This window comes from Cucurbita maxima, unplaced genomic scaffold (genome assembly GCF_002738345.1).
Source record: "Cucurbita maxima cultivar Rimu unplaced genomic scaffold, Cmax_1.0 Cma_Scf00028, whole genome shotgun sequence".
NCBI lineage: Eukaryota > Viridiplantae > Streptophyta > Magnoliopsida > Cucurbitales > Cucurbitaceae > Cucurbita > Cucurbita maxima.
This window is the reverse complement of record NW_019272044.1, coordinates 1821443-1833436: the sequence shown is the minus strand read 5'-3', so window position 1 is coordinate 1833436 and position 11994 is coordinate 1821443. Positions and strand designations below refer to the sequence as shown.

At 35.7% G+C, this 11994-nt stretch overlaps 1 protein-coding gene across 1 annotated transcript; it reads right to left on the bottom strand.

Annotated features, from left to right (window-relative positions):
* Positions 1–4: 4 nt before the first annotated feature.
* LOC111500252 (pentatricopeptide repeat-containing protein At5g46580, chloroplastic-like) lies at positions 5–2379 on the bottom strand. The gene has a single exon (XM_023151956.1). It carries the CDS (start codon positions 2213–2215, stop codon positions 95–97), a length of 2121 nt encoding a protein of 706 aa, XP_023007724.1. The 5' UTR covers positions 2216–2379; the 3' UTR covers positions 5–94.
* Between the last annotated feature and the right edge of the window lie 9615 nt (positions 2380–11994).

Below are 11994 nucleotides of genomic sequence, written 5' to 3'. Positions count from 1 at the left end.
TGTGTTTTTAGCAGCAAAATTCGATCAGAAGAACTCTATTATATATACTTTTTGCATTAACTCATACATTGTAGTGATGAAAGATGGCTGCTGGTTAAGCTGTGGTAGCCACAGATGGTACTCTTGAATGTACCCAAGCAACGAAATCCTCCCTCGTGGCTACAAACCAACCAGCCCGATCTTCTCGCAATCGAAACGGAGCAGCTAGCTTCTCGACATGAGAAGCGAATGAATTGGCAAGCCCTTGAGAAAACCTGTGAGTTCCTGCACCGGTTTGAGCTGATAACAATTCAGGTAATGCTTCTTCTCGTTGTACGATTTTTGATAGAGTTATCATCCATTCTTCGAGTGCAGTCTGAGCTGCACCTACCGATAGAGATCGAACATCCAGGCACCATTCACCTTCGGTTTTGTTGTGTAGGCCTGGGTACAGTCCATATAAACTTCCCAAGTAGAGCAGCTCGTGAGCTCTCTTGGAAAGATTTTGGTTTCGACATATATCAATCAAGCAATTGCAGAAAGGTCGTCGGGCTTCGGTGGTGGTCTCCCCAAGTATGGTTCTGAATTCGTCTTTGATAACGTCGAAGGTAATGTCATTTTGTTGCAGTAGATTTACAAATTCAACTAACTTTGGGTTAGCTTGTTGTAGACAAGTGAATACCTTGCTAATATCTTCATTGTTGTCACATAAGGACACAACAGACAACAAGCAACCACAAAGCCTGTCATCTGGCTTAACTCCTTTACGTACAGAAACATCAAAAACTCGAACTAGATCATCTATCCTCCTAGCCTTCCCCAAGCATTGAATCAAACAAGTGCAACACATCACATTAATCCCAACACCCAACTCGAGCATTTCTTCAAACAACTCCATCGATCTTTTTACATTACCTCCGCTACCATGTATATTCAACATCGCCGTATAGCTCCAACTATCCGGTCTAGAATGCTCCGATTTCTTCATCTCTTCAAATAGCTTCTCAGCTTCCTCCTCCAAACCAAGATCTGCACACATATTCAACAATGTATTATACAAAATGAAATCCATCGGCCACCCTTTCGACCTCATCCGCTCCCACAAGTCCAAAGCATCCCGAGCCCACCTTGCCTTCCCATAAATCTTAACCAGAGCAGTTAACGTCTTCTCATTCGGCGTTATCCCTGATTCAATCATTTCCTCGAACAAGCTTCTCGCAAAACCAGGCCTCCCAGCCTTCCCCATTGCATCCAACATGGTGTTATACACCACAAGATTAGGCTGCACCTCAATAGACTTCATTTCTTGCAAAACATACATAATCCCATCATAATCCCCTGCCTCTCCGAACATCTTACCCAACACAGAAAACGTATAAGGATCAGGCTTCCAACCACTAGCCCTCCCTCTCTCATACAAACTAAGAGCCTCCTCAACCTTCCCCAAATTTGCATAAACATCTAAAATAGCAGAGTAAGTAACCTCATCAGGCATCAAACCAGTTCTATACATTCTCTCAAACCATTCCATTGCCTTATCAAACCTACTGCATTTCTTAGCACAAGTGATAATAGTAGAATAAGTAATGTTATCAAGCTCAATTCCAGTGTTAATCATCTCATTAGCTAGTTCTTCAATAAGCTGAAACTGCCTACCATACCTCAAAGACTTCATAGCCACATTGTAGAAGATAGTCTCCATAGGAAACAGATTCTGGGTCTTAATCCAATTGAAGAACAAATGGGTTTTCTGCCATGGCTTCAAGCTATTGAGAATGAGAAGGGCATTTTCTTTAGTGGGTGGATGAGGGATTTCCTTAAGAACCGCCATGAAAGCAGCTTCAGAGAAATCGGATGCATTGAGCTTGTGGGCAAAGGTTTTAAGCTCTCGCATCTTGGGGTTATAAGAGTAAGAAGAACGTTTTTGTCTCTGGAGTGACAGAACCGAGCGCTTGGGCTTGGTGGGATTCACCCAAATGGATTTAGGGTTCGATAAGAGATGGGATTCGTCGTTGGATGCATTGGAAAGCGTGCATGTGGAGAGGTCTTTGAGCTGCTCCGATAGAGATGAGTTCTTTTTGTCGGTGGATCGAGGGGATTTGGAGGAGGTACAGAGAACTGTTAATCGCTTGGTGAAATTGTTTCGCCGGAGAGGGGAAGTGAAGAACAAGGGCGGCGTTGGTTTGAGTTTGAGTCTGAGTTTGATATCGAGAGAGGAAGAAAGAGGAGCCGCCATGGGAGGAAGCTTAGTTCTTGGAGGAAGAAATATCGCAGATGGGTGATTCCAGTGCCTTATCCCATTCCCCAACACAAATATCAAAGGATCAACGGAGGAGCCTGATTGGCAGCGGCCGCCGAGAGTTCGGAGAAATTTGGTCCAAGTTTCAATATGTTTATAAATCACAAAATTTTAACAATAATTAAAAATGACATTTAATTTTGATAAATTATTTTTAGTATTTAATTGTTACAAATTTAAAAATTTAAAGCTTTACCATCTATCTTTAAATTAAATGATATTGGTGTGGCCATAATCATTGAAGATAGAAAAGGGAAAGTGGGTGAGTATAAAAATAATCCGTGTAGGCTTTCATAGCATCTTTTTCTTAATAAGTTTTTACGGGCTTGTCATAGGCTCTAAGAAGTTTAGGCCTAGTTGAGGTATCTTCAACCTAATACCACACACCGTGGTGGCATCTTTCATAAGCTAAACTATTTATGTAGTTCCTCATCTCCTCTCACGGTTGGTTCCCAACACATATAACAATATCTCTATATACTATCTATGTAATCCCTCGTCCACTCTCTGGACGGGTTTTTTCTACACACAATAGTATATTCTCAATCAGTTACATGTGTAGTCTCTCGTCCCCTCTCAGTCTACTTGTATGCTCTATGATATGCTATGTGTACGGTATGACATGATATGTTAGGAGACACGATATGCATATGATATGATACATATGACATGATAAGATGTATGATATGAATGACATGCAATAAAATGTTTCGACATGATACACAACCCCGAAATTACATGAAAAGTAGTGATAATGATATGATATGATATGAAGGAAAACACTAGACAGAATGTAATGCATGATAATGAAAAAGAAAAAATGTTGTCATGCATCATTGTGTGTTCATGCATCGAGGGATTCCTCTTTTTCATTTACGATGGTACGGGCACGTACACTGCGAGCCAGGAAAATGATTATTGTATTTATTATAATGCTGCGACGGTTTCTATTCCTAAATGAGTGTCCAACATCAACAACTACCAGAGAATGCTCGCCTGACAATAAAGGGGCCCAGAAGGTGTGCAATCGACTGGTGGGTTCATACTCGCACATGTGAACCGTGTGTAGAACAGTAAATACACATCCAATTACCCCATTAGGATAGCCGCCTAAGTATCAATCTTTTGAATGTTATTTACTTCTTCGGCACATTATAGGTATAAAGCTTCAAGGTGAGTTATTGTGCATACAATAGCAGTTTCTCGCGTAGTCTACTCGTGTAGTTTCTTGTCCCTTTTCAAGGCGTATTCCGTCCTACACGTAGTAGTGAGTCTCTGATTCAACTATTTATGTAGTCTCATCTCCTAGCAAGATGAGTTACATTCTACACACATTCTACACACGATAGTGACTCCTCAAGATGTTCTGTTCATGTAACCATCAGTCTCATAAGGTCTCATAATCTCACTTGAATGTCATGAGATATATTAGAAAGCGTATAATGTTAAAAACAAATTTACAGATGTATTCAATATTGGGTCAGTATGGGGTGTATGACCGTTCACCAAAATCATGTCTACATTTGAAATGGCTAAAATGCCCCAAAATGTAGTATAAGGGATATAACTAGTTGTCAACTTCTCCTTACCCGATAGTTATATGTTGTAAGCCGTTGTTATTGCCTTTTGCTTTCATCACATATAACACCAATTTCAGTCTCTCAAATCTTGCTTTCAAAACTTCGAAATCTCCTTGCCCCGTTTTATAAAACTTATTGAATCGGAGCCAAAGGATAGAACATACGTCGTTGCAGCAAATGTTTAAGCTTAATTTTAAAAAATAAAAACGAAAATTTTGAATCATCATACGACAAAGTCTTAATTAATGCATCACATGAATATTGTTAACAATATAATATGAAAATTTTTAAAAAAATAAAAATTTGCAATATAATTTTTTTTTTTTTTGAAGAACTACCTATGGCATTATTTTTTTATTTATTAAATTTGAGTAGTTTAGTATGTATGACATGTTTATTTTGCACGAAAAATTTCATTTAAACATTTTGTAACTGATGCTATATACTCAAACGTTCGTAAATTCATTTCAATAAAAGTCAATATCAACGAAACAGTAGAAATAAAATAACCATATGTTCAAAGTAACAAAAACGCTACGAGCTAACCTAAGGGCTACAATTTAAATATTAATGCAACTACCCTAGTTCGGTTTCATGACTTTTATGGCAATATTGTCATATGTACAGAGTGCCTTACTTTACCTGAAAAATAAAATAGCATGTGGCTTGAGTAAGCTCATTGTTGGGGTTGGGAAATGTAATCACATGCAATCGTGTAGGACCTTCCGTTCATAAAAACATCATGACATGACCTTGAGCTTCGTTTTTCAATTTGGGTAGGGTTCGATGTGTAGTATCTCCCTACACATGACTTATGATAACATAAATCCACATAATGACATAGTCATACCATAGCGCAATTTATAACCTAACATAATAATATAATAGAGCACATACAAAAAAAAAAAAAAAAAAAAAAAAAAAAAAAAAAAAAAAAAAAAAAAAAAAAAAAAAAAAAAAAAAAAAAAAAAAAAAAAAAAAAAAAAAAAAAAAAAAAAAAAAAAAAAATATTTGTAGCCTCTTGAGTTGTAATCAAATTGACTCCAATAATTATTGGGTAAAATTAATAACTTTAATAATGAGCATGAGCAAGGGTTGAAAATATTGTGATATTATTTAATATATCTTTTAATATCACAATAAATGAAAGAAAAGTCATAGTATTGAAAAATGGAAGATAGTTTTTTAAAAATATAATGCAAATCAATAATTAACCATTTTTACTAAACAAATTTTCGAATATTCGAATAGTTAGGCAACAACATTTGATATGCGGATTGAAAAAAATATTTGCATGGATTGTTGGTGATATTTGTTCTTGAAAATCATATTTTCAAGAATTGTGACGGTCTCCGTCTATTTGAATTTTGTTGGATTTGGTGGCTCAATTTAATTTTGAGCTTGCACAGTTTGATATGAAAAAATATTTTCTTGTATGGAGATTTGGAAGAAGAAATATATATGGCATAGCGGTTGGTTTTCGAGTAGTTGGACAACAACGTTTGGAATCTAGATTGAAGAAATCTTTGTATCAGCTCTCTTTGTCAATGATATATGTATATTTTTGGTTCCTTGTTGATGACTTGTTCATCTATTTGATCTTGTTGATGACATGTGAATTGCTTCCACCAAGGAATGAGTGGAGATTGATAAGCATCAATCCATTGCTGGTTATCCGTTCACTATTACTGGTGGACCTGTTTGTTTACTTCAATATTGCAGTCTATTTTGCATTGTTTACCACCAAAACAAAGCATATGATAGTCACAGTAGCTTTTAAAGGAGCTATTTGGATCTATGGTTTGATTAATCACTTGGGTATTTCTCAAGAACACATAGGAGTGTTTTTTGATAGCCAGAGTGCTATTTGTTTGTCGAAAAATCAAGTCCATCATGCTCGTACTAAGCATAGCGATATCCTTTTTCATTTTGTTTGAGAAATTGTTAATGATAGTGACATTCTTTATTGAAAATTGAAACTGTTGATAATCTTGTGAATATGTTGACAAAGGTAGTTGCTTGTGAAAAGTTTTGACATCGATTGGATTTGATCAACATTGGATGAAAGAAATAAATATTGACTTGATGACAACCAAACTGGTCATCTGCTCAAGGTAAGTTGTGATGTATTGGAGAAGTTATAGTGATTGGCTACCACTCGTGGATGTAGTGAAATTTCTTCCCTCCGAATCACGTAAATATTTGTCTCCTTGTTTACTCAATTTTTACACTTTCATCATCCAACACCTCCCCTCGAACAAAGTGCGCTCTGATACCATGTTAGACGAACACGACTCTCCACAATGGTATGATATTGTTCACTTTGAGCATAAGCTCTCATGGCTTTGCTTTGTGCTTCCCAAAAGGCCTCATACCAATTTAGTTAGTATTCCTCACTTATAAACTCATGATCATTCCCTAAATTAGACTTTCATCGTCCAACAAGTATCAATCTTTTGAATGTTATTTACTTCTTAGGCACATTATAGGTATAAAGCTTCAAGGTGGGTCAGTAGCAGTTTCTTGTCCCTTTTCAAGGCGTATTCCATCCTACACGTAGTAGTGAGTGTCTGATTCAACTATTTATGTAGTCTCTCATCTCCTAGCAAGATGAGTTACATTCTACACACATTCTACACACAGTAGTGACTCCTCGAGATGTTCTGTTCACGTAACCATCAGTCTCATAAGGTCTCATAATCTCACTTGAATGTCATGAGATATATTAGGTTCTAAGGCATTTCGACGGTTAGATCACATCTCGCTTTACCAAGTTGCTCGTGGTTAGTCATCGTGACGGTTACGTACTAACAGGTTAATGCGTATACCGCTCTAGCTCTACCACCCCAAACTTATTTCAGTTCATAGATGCCCCATAAGAGAGATAATGTATCAATCATCTAATGTATTGAAATCATGATTTAAGTGTTCTTGCAATTTTTAAAAATTAACTATAGGTATTTCATACAAACATACCACATGAATCTACCATACCATGCTCAATGGGGGAGATAAAGTCCATCCAACACTTGTAGTGTATCCCATCCTCCATATAAGTTAAGTGGAAATAATTTAATATACATGCATCATCTATTTTCATATAGGGGTACTTTCATAATTTTTCTTTACATACATACAAACCTTTTTGTAATTTTCTTCTCTTTACATACATACACACCTAGAGTTCGTATGGTTACTTACGATAATAAAACTTGCCCTTTGTAGCTTGCGTTTCTGCTCCTAAGAGGCTCCAAATTTCCTAAAATCTAATAAAGTGGGTCTTGAATCAAGCTCAATTATGGTTAGTATTGAAACCGAGACAAAAAAAAAAAAAAAAAAATAGAACAGAGGATGAACAGTCCAAAAATGATCTTGCCCGCTCCACCACAGGTGAAGAGTAGCTTCCACACGTGGCACCATGTGCGAGTGTCACGTGCCTGCGGGGGAGGGAAAGTCGCGCCTTTGTGCCACCACTTGTCGCTAGATGATTGGTGGCCACGGTCACACAGCACGCGTTCAAATCCTACAGTGCGTGGATCAGTTGGACTTTCCCTCCGACACATGTCACAAATGATTCAGTTCGAGTAATCGAGCTCGGGCCCGATTTGCGGGTCGTGCAAATGAATCAAGTCTCTGCTACTGCTGGTGTCGTGACGTGTTGCGCGACGCTTTGTGCATCTCTTCTCGTGACACGTTGCGCGACGCTTTGCGCATCTCTTCTCGTGACGTGTGTCCCTTCGATAGTCATGCACTTGCGCGATTTCCAGATTCCGATGATAATTCATTTCAATCTATTTCTTTGAAATTTCACATATTCATGCACACAACTTGGATTGAATTAATTCATTCATCAAAAGTAGTAGAGTTTTCATCCCGGTACATTGTTATTTTTCTTATAATATTTAGATACCCACAGACTTGATATAATTGCACTCAAACATTAAAGTCTACATATTCTTACCGTTTTTTTTAGGCTTTTCGGACCTCCTTTCTGTCGTGATTCGACTTCGGATTCCATCACAAAAAATGTATGAAAATATAACAAGATCAATATACTATAATTACAAAGTCAAAAAAAAAAAAAAAAAAAAAGGAAAAATCTTAGTTTTATAGTTTTATTTTTTTTAAAAGAAATTATGCTTGTTTTCTGTTGGTTGTTACATGATTTTCACAATTTTCTAAATAACATTTAAATTCCTAATCCAATTATAAAAACTAAATAAAATATTTCAAAACACGTTTTTAATTTTCAGGTAACCAACCCGCTTTTGAAGGATGAAATAGGAGAGGTACTTGAGTACGAAAAGATTGAATTTCACTTTAACTTCAATAGAGATTAAGATTTTTAGAAAGTATATAATAATACAAAAAAAAATTATCAAAAAAATCCAAATAGTTGTAAAATGTTTTTTTTTTTTAGTTTGAAGACAACCAAAGTGAGTAAGAAAATTTATTGTTCAACTCAATTAAGTTGCGTATGTGCCCATAGATTTGTTCTTTGGGATTTGTATATTGGTAGATAACAAGATGAAGTGTACCAACAAAAGCTTTTGTGTCTTTGGGAATTTAATTGCTAGTAGGGGTATTTTTATGAGTATTAGTGGCTTCTTAAGGAGTACTAACTTAAAGCCATTATAAGCCCTTTAGAAAACACTAATAACTCCTCATTTTAGAAGTCAAATATACAATAATTTGATTGTAGTATTCTAATAAAAGGAGTTTCTTGATTGAGTTGGGCAAACAGTTTTTAAATAATAGAGTTTGGCAAGCACACATTCAATTGAATGAGAAAGATTAGATGGGAAGTAAAAACCATCATTAAATGGTTTGATTCTAACCTAACTGGTCACTGAGTATACTTCCTTGAGTATATCTGCTGATTGTGATAGCCAACGATGACGCTACCTCTCTAGAACTCTTGCCAACTACGATAATGGTGCAGTATATCACAACTATACTATGAAAAGAGTATGCTGTGATCCTCACATTGTGATAAGCAAAGTGGTGGCTCTCAAGTAGTACCCATTTGGCCACGCGAGGGTCAAGACAGATGAGTGCCATGATGCGACGGAGGAGGATGGTACATCATCCAACATACTATATGATGTGTGGATTGAAGAGAAGATGAGGCATAAGTAAGATAGAGGCAATAAATAGATAAAAGTGTCAAAGATAGGCTTGTTGAAGGATTAGGTAGGGCCCCGGGCCTTAACCTCAAAAGTCGAGATACTAGAGGGAATTTGCATGTAGTTCTGGAGTCAAGTCTAACCATATCTCAGATCGGAAATGCATCAAAATGTTCCTTAGGGAGAGACATGATGTCAACTCCCCACCATCCTTGGGCCTTGAAGCACATGTGTGTCACAATGAGAGCGAGCATTGCTAGATGAGTGTCTCGGGGGACTTATAAGTTACAATAATTGCTCCATGAAATGGTTTAGAGCCAGTTGAATAATATATTTTCTGACAGCTCCAGGCCAGGTTCTCAGCTGATCCAACTTGAGTCTGATAAGCTCGAACCCTTCCACCTTTGAAAATTAGTTTCAACTTTTCGAAGTAAAATGTAAATTATTTTATATAAAATTAGGTGAGCCAATATCAATAATAGAATTATAAGTTATGACTATGAGACTCTTTAGGTAGAATTAATTTTCAAAGAGCAACGTTAATCTAGCATCAAGAGAGTAATGACTTCGACCTAGGCTTGGTTGGATGAATTGTATTATGTATGATGACGTGTTCCCTGTAACCCTCTGTTGTCATATTTATCCATTAACATTTTTTAAAATACTCAAATCATGTACTCTTATTTGTCAGGGTAAGATGAACAATAAATAAAATAAAAAAGAAAAGTATAGACTTACCTTCACATACCAGACATATTTTTATTGATGATTGTACATAAACACGTACAACACACAACAACGTAAGTAAACATGAAAATAACAAACACAAAGAAGAGTATAGTTTAGTGGTTAAGATGATTATCTAAACCTCGGACTTCAAGGTCAAAGGTCGATCACTCCCCACCTTCGCTTACGCTTCAAATTTATTGAACTAAAAAGACATTAAGTAAAACAAGTTCTTTATTTGTTGTGTTATTGAAGTTGTATAGCGTAAATTAGATGGCACACTGGGTTCCAGCAGGAGCAGTTTGGTTGCATCGGTTAAGTACGAGGGGAACATTAATGTCTGCAGTGAGAATGTTAGCAACCCGGAGAGAAACGCAAACACAGGCAGAAGCCTCAACAGCCGTTAACCCTTGAATCATGTTGCAGCATGGACGCATGTTAGTGTCCAAAGATATACTAAGTAATCTAAGCGCAGTTGCACATACACGTACCGGGACGGGGCCTCTAGGGCAGGAAGTTGGGCTGGGGCTTGGCGGTGGTACCATTGGCTGAGCAGTGACAAGAGAAAAGAAGAGAAGGTTAAGACATAAAAAGAGAGCAAGAAGGGAGCTTGGTTTCTTGGAAGAACACATCTTTGTTTCTTTCTTATGAATTACAAGAGGGTTTCTTAAGCTAATGAGAAGGGATGGAGAATAAAGTATGGTGATGGAAGGGTTTTTATAGGGTTTTAAGAGGAGGAGGGTATTTTGGTACATGACCTTCATTTTTCCATTTCCATTCTCGATTTTCAAAATTTTCAAAATAATATTCGAATCATTTGAGAAATACTAACATGGTATTACATGAGAGCCGACCATATCATACTATTGTGGAGATCTGTGATTGCTAACATGGAATCAGAGTCATGCTCTTAACTTAGCCATGTCAATAGAATTCTCAAATGTCGAACAAATAGTGTACTAGTTTTGAGTTGAGTCTTGATTAAGGGGAGTCTGAAGGCTCCATAGGCCTAAAAGGAGGCTCTATAGTGTATTTTGTTGGAGGAGAGGATTGTTGAGAAGGGAGTCCTTTAGGGAGCCCAAAACAAAACTACGAGACTTTATACTCAAAATGGTCGATATCATACGATTGTGGAGAGTCGTAATTCTTAACCCTTAATCCCAATTTTTTTTTTTTTTTTTAACTTTACTTTTTTTTTTTTTTTTGTTTGAAATATGGATAGAAAAGGTGTAATATTAAAAATAAATTTATTAGGTGCACGTGCAAGAAGTATTTAAGCTTAATTTTAAAAAATAACAAAATTAAATAATTACAAAACAAAGCTTAATTAATATATCACATCAATATTTTTAACCATATAATATAAAATTTTAAAAAAAATTGAAAAAATTTTTTATTTTTATTTTTTTAATTTTTAAGTTTAGTTGAAGAACAAAATTTATTGCTTTAACTCAATTGTTATGAATACGCCCTAGGTTTGCACGTAGGTAGGCTTGAAAATGATTATAACTAAAACTCATTAATAACTCTTCTTACCAGTCAAACGTCACGTAGGTAGGCTTGAAAATGATTATAACTAAAACTCATTAATAACTCTTCTTACCAGTCAAACGTTTGAATCAAACAATATTTAAAATTGTATTATTATTACAATATATATATATATATATATATATTCTAAAATTTTATTTCATTAATAATTTTCAATAGATAAGTTCACTATATATATATATATATATATATTCTAAAATTTTATTTCATTAATAATTTTCAATAGATAAGTTCACTGTTAGAAAATAGTTGAAGATATTCTAATATTCACATTTGAATACCTTTGAAGTACGACTATCATATACATCAAGGGTAGTTGAAGATATTCTAATATTCACATTTGAATACCTTTGAAGTACGACTATCANATACATCAAGGGTACAACTGTAAATCTACCACTGCTTGCGTACAAATGTAAATAATGTAAATTGAGACAACTTGCTGTCAACACAAATTTTAATCTTCTAATATTCACATTTGAATACCTCTGAAGTACGACTATCATATACATCAAGGGTACAACCGTAAATCTACCATTACTTGCGTACAAATGTAAATAATGTAAATTGAGACAACTTGCTGTCAACACAAATTTTGATCTTCTAATATTCACATTTGAATACCTCTGAAGTACGACTATCATATACATCAAGGGTACAACCGTAAATCTACCACTACTTGCGTACAAATGTAAATAATGTAAATTGAGACAACTGGCTGTCAACACAAATT

What these genes read in the sequence shown, in the direction of transcription:
- LOC111500252 (XM_023151956.1), bottom strand. Translation starts at nt 2,215, where the DNA reads ATGGCGGCTCCTCTTTCTTCCTCTCTCGATATCAAACTCAGACTCAAA.